The sequence below is a fragment of the Azolla caroliniana genome, unplaced genomic scaffold (genome assembly GCF_043228905.1).
Source record: "Azolla caroliniana isolate FFs.n. ecotype wild unplaced genomic scaffold, voAzoCaro1.0.p SCAF_17, whole genome shotgun sequence".
NCBI lineage: Eukaryota > Viridiplantae > Streptophyta > Polypodiopsida > Salviniales > Salviniaceae > Azolla > Azolla caroliniana.
In genome coordinates, this window is record NW_028230452.1 from 1,077,794 (window position 1) to 1,099,241 (window position 21,448).

A 21,448-nucleotide genomic window follows, 5' to 3' on the forward strand; every position below is an offset into this window, starting at 1 on the left:
GATGAGAGCTACTTGTGCTTTAAAGGGTGTGGGAGGATGCATTTACAATGTGGGGCCTAGTAATGATAAGAGCCCAAACTGGAGACTACATGCTGTAGTATGCATGGTCTCTTATCATTATTAACTAGTGCACCATTTATAATGACTTCAGATCATTTTATTAAGAATGTGCTAGGAGAATGTTGTCTTTCAAAAATTTCCGTATTTTTTATGAACTTAAAATTTTGCAACTACAGCTACAGCATTTGATCTTCTGAGCACTAAATTACATTTATGGGAAATTCCAAACCTCTATCAAACAATGATTCATAGCTGGTGCATGATGGTCGTGAAAATGTTGTTTCATCATTTCTTTTTGCAAAAAAATTCTGTATTTTTACTGTTGGTAACTAAACTTAAATGATTTTCATTGATTTTCCCTGTAAGGGAGAGACTCATAACATTGGTTAATTTTGGATTTTCTCATGGGTTGTAGGTTGTGATGACATACATACTTAGAACACAGGTCAACTTTGGATTTTCTCACAGTTAAGGTTCTTAGACAAGGCAACGATCAGAAAGACGTTCAACTTCCAGGGGAGATAAAAGCAATTCCCTTTATTTCCCACTATGATAAAAACAATCTTCAAATGGGGAGATGAATGCATTTTATTTCCCAGTTTAGTTTACCATGAAATCACTTTACACATTCCAAATAGCAATAGAAAGCCAGTTGGTTTCAAGGGGAGATCAGAGTCATTTTCTTCACTTTCCATGCACAACCTATACCTCATTATAAGCTTTACTCAGTACAGAAAATAGGTCAGAAAATATGTGAACTTACTTAGTATAATAATCATAACCATATGGCACGTCTCTCAAAGAATTAGAATTAGAAGACTCACACTATACACAATATTCACTTTGAAAAGCCAAAATCCAGATGCAAACAAATGTGACGTAAAACAAAACATAAGCTTGTGCCTGTTTGTAAACCTCAACTTTGAAATTTGTTCAGGAATACCTAACAATTTCGGTGGAGGAGAAGTGAATCACTTACAACACCTGAAGGACATATATACAAAGGTCCATATACACTGATGTGTTATAGTCGGGTTAGAGCCTTGGTTTTAGAGGTGCCAACATCCTCTGTATCAGTACATGTTAGAAGAAATACCTTCCAAATTTGGTCCAAGTTTTTAACAGGTTTCTGGTTCCCACAGTTATCTTCTTCTTCCCTTGCAATTTGCAGAAATTATTCTATCCAGATAATTACACAATAAGAGGGGCTCTTCAGAAAGCATCGTTACGGTCAAAATTTCAAACTGACAAAAATCTTGCCCATTTCAGGCCAAGGACCTTGGAATTTTCTTCAGAAAATGATGTGGCATCAGCATATCAGAATTTCACGCCTTCTGCCGATTATGTCACTTCAGCTTCCTCTGCATGATCTGCTACCATTTTAATATTTCTACTCTGCCTTTTGTTTCCCAATCGCAAAAGCTGCTGAGAGACTTCTCTCATTTTTGGCCTATTCTGTGAGCTTGGGCTCACACACTGCTTTGCAAGGGTTGCTACAGCTTTGAGCTCGGTTATATTTACATCTTTACTTATTCGCTCATCCACTATCTCCTCCCAACCCTCCTCACCTTCTACACTTAATGATGCCTACATGATTATATAAAATTAGAAAATTGAAACCAGTTTCTGTCGCTCTATTATAGACAGGGTAAAATCATATTTACCAGTGTAATGTAATCCATTAGACCTTTTTGTGGATTCCTGGCTGTTATCAACTCAAAAAGCAAGATCCCAAAACTGTACACATCACTTTTAAGAGTAAAGTGGCTTGTTGACACATATTCCGGATCTACATAACCAAATGTTCCCCTGACGCCCGAAACAAGGCGTTCAGCTTCTGCCTCTTTTGAGAGGCCAAAATCCGCTACCTAAAAAGAATGAAACATTAGGATTTTGAGTTTGGTAATATCCAAATGCAAGATTCCATTATAGATTTACGCAATTTTGCACTCGATGGGGCCTGTTTGATGGTGGTATTTATTTAATCTTTCGTTCATACCCTTGCTTTCATTGAGGAATCCAGTAGTATATTGGCTGACTTTATGTCACGATGTATTATGGGTGGTGATGCCTGGAACAATAGAGATTGTTACATTAAATTTAACATCAGAGATTTCTATTATACTATTCACAAGCATAAGAATATTGATGAAAGCTTTAGCATACCCCCTCATGGAGATATTCAATCCCTACTGCAACATCTTGAGCTATTTGGACCCTGGAGTTCCAAGTCAGTGGTTGTTGACCATCACCTGAAGATCAACAACAAGAAAAAAATGTCACAAAACTATTCCTGAGAAGAAGATATTATGCAAACTGAAATTTGATACAACAGAGACAGTCAACTAATTTACCATAAAGTAGTTCTGCCAAGCTTCCATTGCTCATGAACTCATAAACAAGTATACGCTGACCTTTTTCCGCACAATAACCCACAAGATTAACCAAATGCTTGTGATGCAGTCTTCCTAATAAAACCACCTAGAAAGAAAATAATGAGCTTTTGAGAAATGATAAGCGTGCAATCAAAGGAAAGCACTATATAAATCCTAAGAGTTAGTGCTGGCACCAAACCGAAGGTTATATGGGAAAACTATACCATCACATTAAATTACCAGCAGATAAATTGTAATGTTGTCAGAAAGTAAGGCACATTTAGGAATTACACAAGATTCAAAAACGTGACTGAAGATGCACCAGGCATCATCTGTTCCAACTCACTTCATCTCTACAGTACATTCAATGGATATCAGGTTGAAGAAACCTATAAATAAACAATCTTTATTGAATTAATATATCCTCCTTGAGTTGAACGGCTTAATGCTTGTTGTGCTGGTTTGGGTCTGGGTTGATTCTCAGTCTCATTTGATTTGTTGCAGAATTAAAGTGAACATTTTTTACACCCTTGTTCCCATGATTTTTATGTATGACTGATTATGAATAATACGTAATTTTTAAATTTATTTCAAAATTGCGTGAAATTTCCTACATTTAGACATTCCCATTCTTAAGCTTTTCCTTCCTCATACCAATAAATGTTGAATGGTCTTTGTGCCTAATTAAAGAGACCAAGAACAAGAATATTCACTCCCTTTGAGATTCTACAGTAGTTGATAACTCTAATGATGCAATCAACCCTTTTTCTACCTTGGACACATCCAAATATCTAGCATAATGACTTTCTATTGTTTACCATTTGTGCACATGCCATTCATTGTGAATTGGCTATTCATATACTTGGCAAGCGATACTACACCTTTGAGATTGTTTTTGGCCCTTTTTTCTTGACCATGTGATGTTTTCATCTACCTGAATCCTGGTCATTCATTGCCTACATTTGTCCTTTGAGGAACTTTCTACATTTTCATGCTCCTGTTTTTTCCCTGTACATACCTGCCTTAACAACTGTATAACTGGCCTTATTTTTTGAAAGGTTTGTTTCCCCGAGACAACTCCTAAGATGTAATCTCTTGTTTGGTCTTATAGGCCATTTTGGCCTCTTAAAAGAAGTTAATACATCTTTCGTTCTTTCTTCCATTTTGTGTGTTAACTTTGCTTTGATCCCTGAACCCTGAATGCTCATTAAAATTCATCAGTCAGGGTGAGTTCTAAGAGAAAAGAACCATCCATATCCAATTTGAGCATCAGATTTTCAAACAGACGGTGTGATCTGTATTTGCAAAGTAGGACAATAACAGGAAACGACAAGGATGAACAAGCTCCCAAACACTCCACTAAACCTTAGGGACAAAGAAATACTGGAAATGTCTCAGCCTAAGACCTCATTGCTGGATCATAATTTTGCATAAGTTCATCAGCCGCTATCTACATGTTCAAAGCCTTCTATATATACCCCTGAGTCTACAATCCAAGTCTCATTCAATGCATCATTAACAATGAGAAATGTATCAGCGACAACACATTTAGTTAATTGCATATCTTGCACATGGAGTGTGGAAGCACCATCTGAAGAATGTGGTACAAAGAATTTCCTCTGCATTAGATAGCTCTTCAATGAAAACATTAGAGACAAAATTGTCCTTTCATTTTCCTTTAGAGATATTTCTATCCTAAAATTTGACCCCTTTGCATCCTTCCTGTCATTCGTATTCTTCCTACATTCAATTTCTTTCTCAAAGCACCTGTAATCAGGCTTCTTGTGGCCTCTCCTACTATAATGGTAGTAGATAATAGCAAACTTGACTTTGCTCTGGCTCTCCCCTCTTTGTTCTGCATTAGATTTTTTGTCATTTCTTCCACGAGTTACATTTGGAGAGCCACTATTCTCACCATTAACCTTCCTTATCTTTTCATTCAAGAAGAGCCTTTAACCCATACCGCATAAGGTTGGGATTATTAATCAACAAGACTACCAATGTCACCTAACTGTTTGAAAGTGTCACGGGAAGGAATATGGCCTTCTGACTATCATCAAAGATTTTCTTGAAATTGATTCAATCTGCTAATGAAAGTGAATGTGCTCATTGACACTCTTTGACTCATCCAATTGCATAAGCACTAGCTTTCTCATCAAATGCACTTGATTTACAGAGTGTAGTGTTTTCATGTGTTACTCTTAACTTTCCCAAACTTCATAATCAGTGGTTCACAAGGGTTTTCTCTCTCACAACCATTTGAATATGTAATGGCTATCCTGTTCAAGTTAGACCATCCAGGGTCTATCAAAGGGGTTGGCTTCTCACTTTCAAAGCACCATCACGTTCCTTAGAAAATAGGATACCATGCATCCTAACTCTCAACAAAGTCGAAGCTTGTGCCATCAAATTTTGAAATATATGGACTTTTAACTGAATATACTGTTGTAATGAACTTTTCCTACACTAAAATAGTGGCAGACAGAGAGGGTATTATGGGATTCCACCTGTTTTGGACCTATTCGCAGAAAGGAACTTCTGCAATTCGCAGAATGGCTGAGGTGGAAAGAAAGCACTATCATTTTAGGGTTGAGCCAATTCACACAAGCCAAGTGACCCAAATATATCATAGAAGCTCTTAAGAGAGCTATAGTCTGAAAGGGTCTTTATATATGTACAAATGGAGAGTTCTTGGAAGTCATACCCAACAACAAGTACATGTAGACAAGCATAAGTGATTGTTCACATATAATTCATTTAATTTCCCCGGTTGCAGGCATTAAATAATGATGCATGTATGCAGAATGGAAAAGAAACTTGTTTGGATGGAGAGAAATATAGACATTTGAAAACAAAAATGAATCAATGTTAACAAGTTAAGTCTCATAACAGCACCTATAAAATTAGTAGATAAGACGGTAGACTTAAAACACAGAATAAACCATACGACATGTATAATTTAATATGAGGCTAAATCATCATTTTTCAAAAGGTTTCTTCAGCACACCTCATTCAGAAATTCTTTCTCTCCTTGCTTAGATAGGGAAGAAAGCACTTTCACTGCAAACATGCCACCCTCTGGCATTACAGCTTTGTAAACAGGACCGAAAGCTCCTTCTCCTAATTTAGTGGTGAAGTTACTTGTTGCTCTTTGAAGTTCCCTAAGAAGTGAAGGAAAAAAAATTAAGATGAGAAACAAACACAATATACACTCGACAAGTTGAGATCTAAAATATATGCACTTCAATTCCTTAGAAAATCATAAAGTTCTTATTAGAAAATTTCGAAATATTATATAAGAAAAAATAAAAGATATATTTTATACACTGCTTCCACATTCTGTGATATGAGTAACTTACCTATAAGGGAAAATTGGCAGCCCTGAGTGAGAAAGGATAGAATTCTTCTCTCCTTGTCTCACTTTAAACCATGATTTGAAGGCATTACTTTCCTTTCCATGGGGTGGTGACTCAGCATCGATTGTTATATCTGATAACATTGTGCTAGCGCCCAAGCCATTCACGCGAATAGGCAGTGACATACCACGTTGATCATGACTACATTGGATTTGTTTCTTTCTTTTTTGAACTGTGTACCAAATGAGAATGCAACCTCCTACAACTAGGCCAATTGATATGCCGATGCATATTCCTATTATAACACCTATTGATAATTTATTGTTCATCCTTCAGCCTTTATATAATCACTATGTCAAGCTTCGCATGTCTCTGCAAAGATAAAACATCTACAATGAGTAAGTGTCCAGGATGAATTGTTTGGAGTGACATCATACAAAAAAAACTAGCTGTGGGTTAATTGAAAACATTTTATGCTAGAGAAAGATTCTTATAAGGTTGTAAATGTGTCGTGCCAAAAAAACCACTTGATATGCTCGTATGAAGCTTTCAACTTTTATCCAGTACAAGTTTAATAAACCATGCAGAATGCATATTAATTTGGTACGAACTACATGAAATGAAAATTCTTCCATGTATTTATAGCGATGCTAGATAAAGATTCTTATCAATTGTACATGTATCATGAAAAATGCATTATAATTTGGTATGAATTAGTGAAAACATTTGTCTTCCATGCAAAATGCATAATAATTTGGTATGAATTAGACAGGATATCACAAAACTTTGCCTCCCAAACGGACATAGGCAATGGAAAGAAACTAATCAAATATGCACATCTTTTAAAAAGTATGGAACTCTGATGAAATGAATAGCCAACAGGATGAGGATGGAACTACCAAGAATTAACGAGAATACTCTATGGTGTACAATGAGACAGGAAGGCTTTACAAATGCAACTCTACCAAGTAATCATGGAGAAGATTCGTATGAATCATAAAATGAATTTAAGGATTTCTTACATTAAGCACAATTATGTCTAAAAGTCAGAAGCATGCTAAAGCTTTAAACAAAGCTTCCACTTTGCAAGCTACTTTTTCTTTGTTTCAGCATAGATCCATTGGAAGAATTCACACAATTCAAATTATCCATAAACAAAACCGCCTTGGCACATTCATTATCAAGTGGACAGCATTCTTCCATCATATTTTGTAAATCTTGATTCTTGAATGGAAGATGGCACAACACCACGACTTCACAAAACATTGGTGGAACTTGAATACATTTGTAAATAAGTTCAGCTTGAGTGAATTTGCTTTGATCACAATAAATGTTAAGATTGACTATGGTTTGAAGTTAGAGAGTGGGGAGGAATTGCAACTGGAGAATTCTCATGCAATCTTAGTCATATGACCATGGAAAGAGTCAAACGAACTGCTTTAGAGAACATAAAACATGACTCTCCAATATGATATGAGGATGGATGGATTGACAAAAAACTATGGAGAAACAATCCAACCCACAAAGAGCTCACTTGTCATTATTCTGGCTATAAAGGCTAGACCCAACCTGATAGTAGGAAAAGAAAAGGGATAATGCTACAAACTCATCCTCAATCAACCCCAAGTTTACACCACAATCCAACACTAGTGATTTAACCAAAGATACAGTTTTGTTAGGCTCTTCCCCTATGACTAGCCAAAGTGCATCCTCTCTTGATGGTTGAATTATGGATCACAGTTGCACAAGTTATACAACTCATGACATGTTTACCTTGTCTGATATACAACCACACAATTCACAATTTTCTATTGGAGATACCTTGAATCTTGGTGCCTCATGCATAGGTGATGTATTTTTAAATTCTTCTTCAAGTCAACAACCGATTACGGTTTTGAATGTATTACTCTCGGTTTCTTGTATTACTGAACTAGGATACAATGGCTATTTTGATATTCAACTTGGAGGTGATTTCTAACGATGGGCCCGGTTCGGTTTCTTGGCCTTGAAACCAAACCAAACCATTTATGCATAATAAAAACCGAACCAAACTGTTTAAATTTTATGAAGCCATTCAAACCAGACCGTTTAGAGCCAAACCATTTAAGTTATGCCTTGGTAGCTCAAGATGATCCTGAGTTGTGGCATGCTTGCTTTGGGCACCTCAACAATGACTCTTCATACCAAATGGTGAATGGTGTTCCTCCTTTCAATGTCTTTAATACCTCCTATATGGATTGTATACATGGGGAGCACCATTACGAACCTTTCCCTTTTGAGCTCATTTGGCCACATCTACTTTGGAGTTAGTGCATATGGATTTATGCGGTCCAATGCAACACAACTCTTGGAGGTGCATGATATTTCATTATTACAATTGATGATTTCTCGGGCAAAGTTTCGGTCTACTTCTATCCAACTGTGAAGCCTTATCTAGGTTTCAAGAATGTGTGCCTCTAGTTGAAACAAGGGCCTCCAAGAAGGTTTGAAAAAGCATATCTAACAATGGTGGTGAGTTTATTTCACATGCCACCCGTACCTTTTGTTTGCAAAAGACATATTGTTCATCAGTTTCCTGTCCCAACTCTTCACAACAAAAAGGAGTGGTAGAAAGAACAGGAGAACCCAAGAAATGGCTCACGTGATGTTGTCGCAACATGATCTTCCTCGCAACTTTTGGGGTGAAGCTGTACACACATCTGTCTATATCATCAACCATTGTCCTCCTCAGACAGTTGCTAAAATGACTCCTAAAGAGGTATTTACATTACAGGTCACAAACCCTTGGTGTCTCACCTTTGTGTGTTTGGATCTGATGCAAATGTTCACATTTCAGATACAAAGCAGACTAAAGTCCAAGAGCAAGAAATGTTAGCTTCTTGGCAGTAGCAGTTATTCTAAGGCGTATCTACGATGGAATCCTCAAAATAAATCCCCAGTATTTCTAGAGATGTTCATTTCTTTTAGTCTCACTCTTAACAACTCAAGGATTATTCCTGAGTTTGTCATGGAGATCCCAGCTCCTTCATCTACTTCAGTTGTCCCACTTATGTCCTGCCCTCCTATTTCAACTATCAAAACACATCTACATGCCAACTTCCCCTTTCAACCCCCCGTCTCCTATTGCTCATAAATCTACTCCTCCATATCAAGTTCAACAACAGCTACAATAAACCCTTCCTAATTCACACCTTTCTGGTGTTGATCTTCATCAACATGCAGCCACCTCATCTACACTACTCACAAGAGCTCATAAATCCCAACAGCTTGCACTACATGTATGAAGTGGATATTAAAATAATATACCACATAGATGGTACATTGGACAAACCACAACACATCTAGTTGCAAAAAGAGTTCTCCCAAGTGGAAGGAGTGGATCATGAGGAGGACTTTGCTCCAACAACAACGTATACTTCTATCTGGTGTGGCCTAGACCTTGCCGCCCACTACAATTGGTGTATATTCCTAATGGATGTGAAGTCTACCTTTTCGAATGGTGACTTAAGGGAAGATGTCTATGTGGAGCAGTCCCCTGGTTTTGAGATTTCAGGTCAGCAAGGTATGGTTTATAGGGTGAAGAAAGCCCTTATACGGCTTGAAAAAAGCTTCTAAGGCTTGATATGACAAGATTGCTACTTTCTTTCTCTTTGAGTTAATTGGTTAATTGGTTGCTCTGATGATGATTGGACTGCAGATGTCAACACAACAGTTTACATCCGGCTATTACTTCCTACTCATCTCAGGTTTGATTTCTTGAAAGTCCAAAAAACTAAATTCAGTTTCTACTTCGTCTACAAAAGTTGAATATTATTTCTTGAAAGTCCAAGAAGCAAAACTCAGTTTCCACTACGTCTACAAAAGCTGAATATTGTGTCTATTTGGATACTTGCTGTGAACTCTTATAGCTAAAACAAATCCTTGACCATTTTAGAACTCTACAAGACACTCCTATTCAAGTTCTCACCAATCACCAATGTGATCATGCATTAGCAAATAATTCCTCCTTCCATGATAGGACTAAACGCATTAAAGTTCGCTACCATTTTGTTCGTGGGGTGGTCATTACTCAGATCATCGGATTGGACTAATGTTCCATTTGAGAAACTGTGGCTGACCTCTTTATCACACCACTTCCTAAGAACACTATTGATCAGCTCCTTATCTCAGAGAACTATTCTCAAGCTAAGAGGTGGTGAGGGTGACGACCCTAGAACTAATCTCTCCCTCCCACACTGTCTGTTGATACATTTTTCACTCTCTAAATTCACTTTACTCCAGCATTAATTTCATTTGATTTTCTGAACCTATCACACATTTAGTACATTGTTCTCTCCATTGTTTTTACTCATTATACTGTTTGGCATATTCTATCCCCCTTCAAAATGTATGTGTTACAAAACCCACTCTCATTTTTGTATTTCAAGGCTTTGAGCATCAGTAGGAAATATAGGTCTAGTTAATTTGTTTCTTTCTTCTGTTTCTAGCCTTTTTGCCACCTTACTAATTTTCATAACAGTTTTCTCACAATGTCCATGTATTACACTTCGATATAAATAATGTAGACGCAACTCTAGCCAAATTTCTAGTTTTTCTATCCCTCTATCTATAAAGAACAAAATATCCAAATTTAGAAAAAATGAGATCAACCAATTTGAAAAAAATATATTACGCTGGAGCAATAACCCAGACCCCTTTAGAACTTTATCACCATTTCAAAAACCAGCATTATTCTGTGCACAAATATAATCTCAACTAGAAGCCCATGAATAAGGCTAGAGATAGACCTTGTTAGAGAAACCAAATTTAAATGTACGTCTCTGAACGAATGATGCCTAAGCTTTTGTAGCCATTTCTGTAGGAAAGACTTAAGTGATCATCAATCGATTATTTCTTTAGAAATGCCAGATGTGCACAAATATAGCAGTAAGCAGTATCTTAAGGCATACATATGGACTCATTTGGATAAGTGATTACTAATTAAGGCTTTTATGCAATTCAAATGGGCTCTCAGGCTTCTAAACATAATTTCTATATAGATGTTTTAAATCTTAAGTGGATATGGCTGGATTTATTAAGCTTTCCCAAGAGAACCTTGAATAGTAGCTGTTTATATCAATTTCGATAGATCATATGAGCTTTCCCTGATGGTGAAATTATGCCAAAAATACTCGGTAAAAAGAATAGTTGATCTAGAAAACAGATCATTTATATAAGATACCATGTACAAATCACAAGAGCAAGAATTAAAATATATAATAATAAAAAGTTCATAAATCCAAGGCACCTGTATGCAGAGAACTCACGTGACTTGTATTGTCTGTATTTGGGCCGTTTTAAAGATTACTGTAGTTCAAATCTGTGATAAATTTCCTTCTTTTTTCTGCGATTGAGATCAGGTAGTCAGCAGTATGTCGACTGTTGTGTCGTATTTCTTATGTTTCCTTAGTTTTTCCGAGATTCAACCCGGGTAGGGAGTGTCCTAGTCCAATTTTTGTCTCGGATGATGATTCTGCTTCTCCTCCTATTCTCTGAGAGTGTTTCTTTTATGGTTCCTCCTTCCACACTCTGTGATTATCTCTGTGCAGAGCGAATCTTTTCCTTTTTCTTTTTCTTATCCTTAGTCGGAAACGGTGGAAGGATATCTGGGAGGCGGGTTGACTGTAGCTAGCTTTGCGAGTGAGGATCGATGGAAGGGATATCAACAATGGGGCGAAGCAGAAGAATGGCCGGTTATATTCGAGCTTGAAGAGAGAGAGAGAGAGAGAGAGACGCGTTATGACGATGACGATGACCCAATTGAAGGAGCAGGAGAAGTCCGGTAGCAGAGAAGCAGAAAAAGAAGAGAGAGAGAGAGAGAGAGAAAGGCGACAGAATAACGCGGATTCATACATACTTCTCTTTATTTAAAACTTTATTATTATAACTACTACTACTACTACTACTATTATTATTATGTATTATTATGTTGTCACAAAGTCTCGATTTCTTATATACATATATCATATATGTATGTATCCTATACTTTACCAACACCACATCTGTAGTATGTACATACATATTGATATGTCATATACCTATCTATTATGCACTCACACACACACATATATATAAGTGTCTCCAGTACTCCATGCATGCATGTCTCCGCCGATATGTCCATGTCCATGGCGTCTCACTCAGTCGCCTCCTTCTCGTCCATGTCTTCTTGTCCTCCCCTATCAAGCTCTAACGTCGGTCATATATATATATGCCCACGGCTTTTGCGCATGTATTTGTTATGTCTATGTTCTGGTGTCCCCACGTTGTCTGCGTATTCGCCTTTTCCATCTTGATCTTGCACTGTGATTTCGCTCCGATCTTCCACATATTCGAGTGTTTTATTTGCATAGGTTTGCGCATATTCGGTTGAGATATTTGTCTCTTGAGAAATGTGACTTTTATGCATTTTCGAGCTGGGTATCGTTGCTCTTTGTCAAATGTATTTTAGTTCCAAGTTTCAGACTTATGTATGATTTGTAGATAGTGGTGCATGACAAGTAGATATTTATGTCTTTGCATGCCGACCTAACTATTATTACTTTTTCTTAGCATTGTTGAGTAACCACCTTTGTAGTTATCATTCTCGATATGCATACCGCATGATATACGAAAATCAAATTCCTCGTATGAAAGTGACCGTTATTTATGTGTCAATTCCATATATATTGGCTCTCCTATGTTTGGTGTATTCCAAATTTAATATTCCCGTTCTCAAACTTGATGTCTCCAGATATAAATTCAAAGTCGTCTCTTTATTCAATACGCGGAGTGATTATTAACTATGTAAATCAAAGGTGAACATATCTTACAAAAAATAAATATGCATGCATAGTATATGTGTTGATGTTCAATTAAAAAACTATTTCAAAGTTGCTTGTCATTTTATAAATGGTATCGTGAATATTAAGCACGTACTAACCAAAAAGATTGTGGTATTTGCCACGTGTGTGTTTACATGTTACATAAAGTTACATGTCAACTATGTTTTTGTGTGGGTGATGTTGGATGGCACTCGTGTGGGCAACCCACCAACCAAATCAAGCATAGTGGGGTTAGAAATTAAAGATAAACAATTCCTTTACGACATTTGTCTAATCTTTATCCTAACCTCAAGCATATAACCCAAGGTGACCTTCATGGTGTCCATTGCAATCATCACTCTTTCATCCATTTACAACAGGATAGATAATATTCCCATTTGGTTTGAACCGAACTTAGTTAAATGTGAGTAATGTAGTTGGATACTATTATAGGTCCTTACACTTGTTGTGTATACATCATAAGGTTTCTTCGAATTCTATAATACATGGAACTATGAATGTGGTCTCAATATTACACAACCTAATCATGATTACCTTTATGCCCATGGTGTAGCCATATCTCAAATTGCATGGTCTAATAGACTATGATTTATCACTCCACATTGTAGGGTTCATATCTTGCCAACTTGAGAAAAAAATGCAATGCCTTATTGTGACGCCTATGTAAAATTAATTTAGAAGAAAATGGAGTCACATGGACCCAATGTCTTTGAATCTCTAATTTGTCATCATGGTCATAGAAAACTTGCCTACCACCTTTAAGTCTAAAAGTTCAAACAACAGTTTGTTGTTAGAAAACTACCTCAACCAGCAAATTATATGCATAAAAGCCATACACCCATGACGATGTACCTTGAATAATTGAGTCGCCATCAAACCATTGATCACTTTCTACTTGTCCTCCATCATCGATAAGAAAGGAAATCATGTTTGAATAGTCTCCAAGTGATATTGCGTAGGATATTCTCATACAAAACACTTGTTCTTTTGAGGGCAAAAAAAGTGCTAGATGATAGAGAAAAAGTACGTAATTTATTTTAGGGAAAAGTACCCGGATACCCCTGGAAGTTCGTCTATTTACCAGAATGCCCCTAGAAGTTCCAAATTTACCAAACTACCCCTATGTCCAAAAAAATACACTTTATAAAGTAATTATACACTCAAATCTACAAAGCCCTATTTACCAGAATACCCTTCAAACACAAATTTCTTTACTTAAGAGATTCTTTGGGTCCTTTGTACTTACTTTATAAAGTGTATTTTTTTGGACATAGGGGTAGTTTGGTAAATTTGGAATTTCTAGGGGCATTCTGGTAAATAGACGAACTTCCAGGGGTATCCTGGTACTTTTCCCTTTATTTTATGACTTTGGAAAGAAACCGACTTCAATCTTGAAGCTCTTAGATTAGTCTTGTATGATCCACTAACATTGTCATATAGTTTTCTCCCCTTTTGTTTATTTTGCTCATATACATATATGCAATCAACAACTTCAATGATGACAAGCATTCCAAATTAAATAAGTATCACTTAAGAAGTATTATGTGTGTGTTTGTAAAGATTGGACATTTATAACCTTTTTTTTGCCGACAATGGTTTATATTTTGTCTAAAGTGATTTACATGATACTTCAGCGCAATTTTTTACCTTTCCAACTGCTCTTAAGCTACCACAAACATACATATCTCCCAACGTTGTACATGGCCACATGCCTCATGTCGATGGAGGAAATACCCAAAGAGGTGGACATTTACAACTTTGTTGGATAACTAATTGATACAAATGTCTACTTGAGGATTGGTCACTTTTGAGCTTAAACATGCTTGTGCATTTACCATGCTTTTTGGGTTTATGTAGCCATTTTTATGTGGTCAAATGGCTCATTGTGTTTGTTGGAACTTGGAATAATGTGTTTAGTAGTTGGACAACCATAAACTAACATTAGATCAATAAGTATATTCATATATTCTAATCCAACTTATTGCTTCAATATTCATTGACATTATTAAAATAATGTAGTGTGACTATGACGACTACTTGTAATATGTCGAGACCATTTATATGCATATGAATAACTAAATGGCTTAGTGCAAATTTCCCTCTAGAAATTGAAAATTCAAGATTCAATTTAAGGGTGTCCTTAGTATTCATGTATTCAAAATAGGCAAGGTGTTATAGATCTTGACATATAGACTCATTATGGTTTAGGTTTGTATGTATTGTTGTAGGCTAAGGTTTGCAAATCAGAGCATGAGAACATTAATGTGGATGGAGATTATTCCCTATACATCTGAAAAGTGTGTGTAACAATGGTTGTATGTAATGAAACCTCTATATTCATGAGAAGTAACACAATTTGGCTACAAAGAATCCCAACTCGTTGGGAGTTAACCTTTGAGATATTTTGGAGAATGATAATCTAAATAGTTAGGAGTACAAACATATAACATGGTATGGGTCAAGGACCGCAAAACCATTGATATAGATGGAGATAATCACACGACTGTGACAAATTAGCACGCAATAACCAAAGTAAAAACAAAACATGCATGGGAAACTATACGAGGAAGAAGAATCGAGTAAGCCTGAAAGCTCAAGGCTCACCTCAGCTATTTGGGACAAATCCTAATGACTATTGGGATAGATTAAAAGTTGTCAAGTCAAATGTCAATGATACATGCAGACACAATATTTGTCAAGCAACACGTGATCCATTCCAAAGAAAGAATTATGGTTGCCGATGAGAAGGAAGGTGTTGCGCCTTCAAACAATTGTCACTAACTATAAGGCCCACACCTCAATGCAATTTCAAGTCAAGCAATCGATGCCAAGTATTAATAGGCCACCAAAGCATATAAATGGCTTGAAGCCATCACAAGCACTTTGTGGCTCTTCAAGTATCACATTTTGGGTGTTGCAAAGTGCACTATAGCAATTCATGAATGAGAATATACATAAATTCAAGCACTAGAAAGTGCTCACAATGTTACGTTTAAGACACTGATGTACCAAACAACTAAAAGCAAAAATTAGTACCATCACCAACATGATGGTTTGAATTATGCATGTTGCCACCCAACAATTTATCGTCACTTTTGAGCACGTAAATGCAACATTTAGAAAATTCCTTGTGAACGGCATCGATAGTCTAGGATGCATGGTACACTTGGGTAGTTAACAATTCCAACCATTAACTTTTAATGTCGAAGAAGAAAACATGAACTGGTGTACTTCGTGGACATTGATGAAAAAGCAAAAATTGGCCCATGATTGACTCCATATATAACGAGTTCTCCACAAGTTATAAGTACGTGTGTGCACGCTTTTGTGTGAATGTAAATAATATAGGGTTATTTATGCATGTAAATATTGAAGTATGTTCTTTTGTGCATGATTATGCCTCAACACACACACACACACACACACACACACACATATGCGAGTGAATGTGTGCGTTTGGATTAATTAATGTGATTGTGTATGTCTACGTTTATTGGGAGACCACGAGGGTAGTCTTTAGGACTTCACGGGGAAAGGAGTAGTTGGGGCTTGAGGGTATTATGGGAATGTAAAGTTCGTCCTTCTTCTATACATAGGTAAAGCTCTTTAGGGGTATGGTGTGAATTAAGTATGGGTGACTAAAGGGCAGATTGTTGTGAACCTAGGCCATGATAATTAGGGGTAAGGTTTAGTAGAGGTCGTTTCCCCCAGGGACAAGAATGTGTCTTCTTCAAGGGTGCATCTTGCAATCGACAACAATTCAATTTAGTTCAGGAGGAGCCAACAAAGTCAAACCATTTAAAAGAAACTGGAACTTAAAACCGGATTGAACCACAAAACCTTTCAAACCGTATTTCCAAGCTCAAACCAGACGGTTCGAGCAGCAGGTTTTTGCGGATCCAGTTTTTGGTGAGACAAAAGTGTTTGTGTTTAACATCACAATTCTCGGATAAGAGAGTTTTTTTCCGACCGAAAGTCTCGTATGCTTCTAAGCCAAGGAAAGGAGAAAACATTGGATCTCAAAAGGTTATAAGCTTACTATGTTAATTAATTAATTAGTAGGCTATACATATATATATGTATATGACTCTAGAGCTATGCCATGAAATGCATCACGTGGCTCCCTTGCCCACAAAACGTTCCAAAACTATAAACAAAATTAGAAGAGACAAACAGACCCACATATCTGGGAAGAGTTCTGGTCGTGAGCTCAAATCTGGCCGATTCAACATATAATGGTCTCTTGTTCTGCTGTTCTTCTCCCTCACTCTTTCTCAGGTTCAAGGTCATCCCTGCTCTGTAATAGCAGAATTAAGCTCTCTGAGAAGAAAGCTTCTTCTTGTACAAGCATCGCAACTGCAATATCTGCTTCTGTTGAGCTGCCCCACCCGCACACTCCCCCTTCTCTATACCATGAATTCGTACAGTATTCTATCTCTGAAGTTGGAAAGCATGGGAATCTATTACCTTTCCCTATGGAGGTATTCGACCTTCTTTCTACTTTCTTTTATATATGCGTTTGCGTTTGCGTATGCATATGTTGTGTTGGTGTATGTGTATGCATATGTACCATTATATGTAATGTGTGTTTGTTGGTATACCTACTTGTTGAGCGTGTATTTGTATACGTATATATATCTGTAGTGGTATGGTACGAATATGTATATTAATTGTCTCCTAGGTAACTCACACACATATATGAATGTATGTACATATATACCTATGTATTGTGGGTAGCAAAAATTCGCCACAACAACATAGATATAGGGATTTATGTCTATGTATTTCTATATGCTATTGTGGGTAGCTTAAATTTGCATATATATAGACAGACAGACAGATAGATAGATAGATAACTATGCATGTATGATTGTGGAGACAAGTCACACTAGAGGCCTGTCATACATTTGTCTCTCCTACGAAATCATAAGATTTTCACTTCTACTTCTTTTACCTTGTACTTAGAAAGGTCTAAAGGAAGTTGTTGCAGATGATGGGAAGACAGTGTTATACAGCAATGCATTTGTGTCCTCAAAAATGCGTCTCTTTCGTGTCGCCAATATTAATGGTGGTGAGAATTTGCAGGTAATTTGCGTCATGTTATTTCCTTATTGATATGTAAAACCACCATAATAATCTCTTCAAAATATCGTCATCTGGAAGCATAAATATTTGTTGATAATCTGTGCTCATGTTTTTTTATCTCTGCTTCCAGACATTAATTCTTCACCACATTTGCAGACAAGGCATATTTGTGTGTTGCATGTAATGTCCTTTTTTTTATAATGATTATGTGATGATTATCTTGAAGTAAGGTCACTAATTGTAATGTATCCCCTTGAATCCAAATATAAGGATGTCAATGAGTTTGCACATCCTTCTACTAAGAGAAAACAAATTACACCCTGGAAACCATAAGGCATTCGTGCTTTTGGCAAAATCTAGAAAAGGTGTTTTGTAAAAATTCTGTTGGTGTTTTTTTAGATGTTGTAAAGTATACTTCTGTAGATGTTGCAATATTTGCTTGTTACCCTCAGTGTTAACTTTATGCTTTTCATAAAAGATCACAAGGGGTTGAAGACACAGTTTAAAGGAGTTATTTCGTTTCCCGTTGAGCAAGATTATGAATAGAAAGGAAAAAATGGCTTCTTCTTACTCACAAAAACACATCCTGATGTTGGGAATGTCTTTGTGTTTCAGGTTCTGAACATGGCAATATTTCCAAATCCAGAATATGATTTGCCGATATTTTGTGCTGACTTTTTCTCCACCAGTAGTAAACACATAATTGTGTTGTGAGTCCATTTTTCATTTAAGATGAATGAACTGTAATCCTATGTTTCCAGAAACCAATCAATGTTAAAAATATCTTATTGTAACTGATTATCCTATCTCCTATATGACTTCTTTCACAAACCAGAGGAATTCTTCCACAACCCCATATATTCGTTTTTCTTATGCCTTCAATGAATTTAATGTAGTAAGAAAATGTAAAAAAGTTATTGTTTTTACTTGACCGACGAGACTGTCTTTTGCAGGGATCTAAATCCTCTATATAATACTGAAAAAGACATAGCATATAAAGAGAAATATTACTCTGGCTTGATGCCTTTGGTAAACAAGTACATAGAGGTAATGCCTATATCATTTTCTATGGTGCCTATTCCCATCCTTTTTGCTGTTATGTTGAGCATCCAAATTTATCACTTTTTTGGTTTGTCATCTAATAGATCATCATTTTTTACTTTCTGCATGGGTTAATATATTACATTCCATTTCTCCCTTTCATAGTCTATAGACGAGGTAAGCATTTCATATTCAATCTTTTGTCGTGTCTTAAAGGCCTACTAGAGATTAATACATGTTCTATTTCTTTCTTCTCTTAACACACACACACACACACACACACACACACACACACACACACACACACACACACACACACACACACACTCTAGTCCTATATGAAAGGGCAAAAGATGGAGAGACACACATTTCATTCACTAAAAGGGGGGAATTAGTAAAATTGCCTCATTCATCAAAATGATTGCAAGTGTTGGAAATGTCTATAAAGGGAACAAAACAAGACTAAATTATCTGGACTTTTCACTCGATTCTTATAGCATTCCTGCATAATTCCTTATTGTTTCACCCTTGCATGAAAAGGAAACTTGGCCGATTTGTAAAGGTTTTTTTTGCCATTGCATACTGGAGGCACAATAAGCTAAAAGTGATCATCTAAAAAGAAGGGAATTTAGCACATGTAAAGCATAATGTGGTGCACTGCCTCTTGGTCTAGAATGTAGTCATAAATTAACCTTCAGAAATCAATAAAAAAGGGATGTAATAATACACTTAATAATTCCCTAATGTTAAAAAAAAAATTAAAAAAATTAAAAAATATGGACACAATCTAATTTGTAATACATCTCGTCTTAATAATGGGCGCTACTAAAAGAAGGAACGTGTTGATCCCAAAAATGGATATTTGTGTAAGTATAGGTACTTCCTTGGGGCCAGAAGCTTACGACAGAGTCTTTGCAATTTTTCTCTCCCCTTGTCATATGGACGAAGCTTGAATCAAGATGTGATATACGTGAGAAACTTTTCCCAGCTTTTAAAGATTATCTCCAGGTATTTTAGTATACATGTTGAAAGAACAATTTATGATAATACATGCAAAGAGCCATGCATAACCACTGTATTTTAGAACAATAAATTCTAGGAAGGGATCAAGATTAACACATGGAACGTAGAGGATCTGATTATATTTAACTAGGACTATTATGAAGTTAAATCTCCCTCATTAAAATCACATATATGCTTTAATTTGTGAAGAATAGAAAGGTCAACATTCTTATTTAGGAAAAAAGGGAGAAATCTCTAAAACTCCATGAAAAGCAAGATTGTTTTAGAGAAAGTTACTACTAGCCATATAATCTGTTAGCATGTTTTCTTATAGAATGTAGAAATCCTATATAACTCTCGCTAAATTAGATAAACAATAGTCCAAACCATTGTTCAAATCTACCTGAGCTAAGATAAATGTGTGCTTGTTGTCTCTTTTGTTTGCCAGGAATGGTTGAAACTTATGGATAATGCCAAGGGCACATTGGACCCTGAAGAAATTGTTAGGAACCGTCGGGCGCAACATCGCTATCTACTTTGGCGTGCAACAAAGGTCACCTATGTGAATTGCAATTTTTTCTGATGTTTCTTTGGAATAGAAAATCAAATACTTAAAAAAGAAACTCTTCACTATGACAAATAGGATCCTGGTCGTCCGCTTCTGCACAAGCTATTTGGAGAAGATTGGTGTGAGGTAAAGTGTGCTAATATAACTTTGTATATGTGAACTATTGCGGAAAAAGAAAACTTTATAAAGTAGGACGCCGTTGGTAGTATATCTGTTTCGTAACTTCATTTAATGATGAGCCAAAATGAGACTGCTTTCATAATATTCTGTGATAAAAGACTTTTGAAATCTTTTGAGTCTTCATTCAAAGATATAAACCAATGCGATAACAAAATAAAGAATCTTTAAATTCCTTGACATTCATTCATTGTTCATTGGTTTCAGTGCTTTTTTATATGTTTTTTCTGAACTATTTGAGGGATTTTGCCAGACATATATAAAAGAGTTTCTGTTCAACGGCATGACAAATTTGGGGAAAGAGAGCTTCTTGGATTACTTTCCGGAGTACAGGTCTGCTGATGGAGGAATTGATAGGAAACGTAGCATAATCGGAAAATCATGCATGTCCCGTCCATGGGATAAGCATGGCAATTTTGTCTCTGAAGGATAATGCCTTCTCTAAGTTTTTGTAAAAATACATGCTGCTGTTTATAGTATATACTATTAACTGTATTAGAGAAGAAAGATTTGTTTTGACTTGTCTTTTTTTTCCTCTCTATGAAGAGAAATTCACTCGAAAAAGTTTTATGAAGAGTAATTTATGTTGATAGTTTATAAGCCTGTTGTGTCAGAATTTGTATGGAATGAAATGTAATTTATGTTGATAGCTCTAAAAACCTATCATGACCGGATTTGTATACTTCTTTGGATAATGTTTTCGTTCTCTCTATACATGAAGGTTTGAAGCAGTTTTTAGAACATCAAGACTTTATGCAATGCTTTTCATTCAGCAAGACTATGATGTCAAGATTGTAGTGTTTGCTTGCACCAGTGCTACCACATGGTTATGATACAGTGTTCAAATAAGGGCAGTTGCAAAGGAATTCTGCTTACAAAAACTTCAAATTCTGAAAAAATGTATTCTGATTTCTATGATTTTAT

The 21,448-nt window shown here is 36.2% G+C and overlaps 2 protein-coding genes across 6 annotated transcripts; one reads left to right on the forward strand and one right to left on the reverse strand.

The window, feature by feature from the left end:
- Window positions 1–853: 853 nt before the first annotated feature.
- LOC147852654 (calcium/calmodulin-regulated receptor-like kinase 1) lies at window positions 854–11,474 on the reverse strand. 2 transcript variants are annotated; one of them, XM_087333035.1, is made up of 8 exons: window positions 11,098–11,474; window positions 5,795–6,163; window positions 5,443–5,596; window positions 2,415–2,541; window positions 2,227–2,312; window positions 2,060–2,131; window positions 1,725–1,928; window positions 854–1,647 (listed from the first exon to the last, which is right to left on the reverse strand). In XM_087333035.1, the coding sequence occupies exons 2-8, from the start codon at window positions 6,118–6,120 to the stop codon at window positions 1,402–1,404; spliced, it is 1,215 nt and encodes a 404-aa protein (XP_087189161.1). In that variant the 5' UTR covers window positions 6,121–6,163; window positions 11,098–11,474; the 3' UTR covers window positions 854–1,401. The 2 variants fall into 2 exon arrangements, with proteins under 2 accessions (XP_087189161.1, XP_087189160.1); XM_087333034.1 differs by having other exon boundaries at window positions 11,079–11,474.
- A 5,334-nt stretch (window positions 11,475–16,808) lies between these two features.
- Window positions 16,809–21,244, forward strand: HY2 (phytochromobilin:ferredoxin oxidoreductase, chloroplast / phytochromobilin synthase (HY2)). 4 transcript variants are annotated; one of them, XM_087333668.1, is made up of 9 exons: window positions 16,809–17,132; window positions 17,617–17,736; window positions 18,352–18,446; window positions 18,690–18,783; window positions 19,654–19,785; window positions 20,228–20,332; window positions 20,423–20,473; window positions 20,778–20,969; window positions 21,002–21,244. In XM_087333668.1, exons 1-8 carry the CDS (start codon window positions 16,887–16,889, stop codon window positions 20,955–20,957), a joined length of 1,023 nt encoding a protein of 340 aa, XP_087189794.1. In that variant the 5' UTR covers window positions 16,809–16,886; the 3' UTR covers window positions 20,958–20,969; window positions 21,002–21,244. The 4 variants fall into 4 exon arrangements, with proteins under 4 accessions (XP_087189794.1, XP_087189792.1, XP_087189796.1 ...); XM_087333666.1 differs by having other exon boundaries at window positions 20,778–21,244; XM_087333670.1 differs by having other exon boundaries at window positions 16,990–17,132; window positions 17,642–17,736; window positions 20,778–21,244.
- The last annotated feature ends 204 nt before the right edge of the window (window positions 21,245–21,448 follow it).

Bases quoted from the DNA above. Each gene is read 5' to 3' on its own strand.
- LOC147852654 (XM_087333035.1), bottom strand. From the start codon at position 6,120: ATGAACAATAAATTATCAATAGGTGTTATAATAGGAATATGCATCGGC. The intron at 5,597-5,794 runs GTAAGTTACTCA...TTCACTTCTTAG, and splicing joins CTGCCAATTTTCCCTTATAG to GGAACTTCAAAGAGCAACAA. The intron at 2,542-5,442 runs GTGTGCTGAAGA...TTTTCTTTCTAG, and splicing joins AGAAAGAATTTCTGAATGAG to GTGGTTTTATTAGGAAGACT.
- HY2 (XM_087333666.1), top strand. From the start codon at position 16,887: ATGGTCTCTTGTTCTGCTGTTCTTCTCCCTCACTCTTTCTCAGGTTCA. The intron at 19,786-20,227 runs GTATTTTAGTAT...TTTGTTTGCCAG, and splicing joins CTTTTAAAGATTATCTCCAG to GAATGGTTGAAACTTATGGA. The intron at 20,474-20,777 runs GTAAAGTGTGCT...GGATTTTGCCAG, and splicing joins TTGGAGAAGATTGGTGTGAG to ACATATATAAAAGAGTTTCT.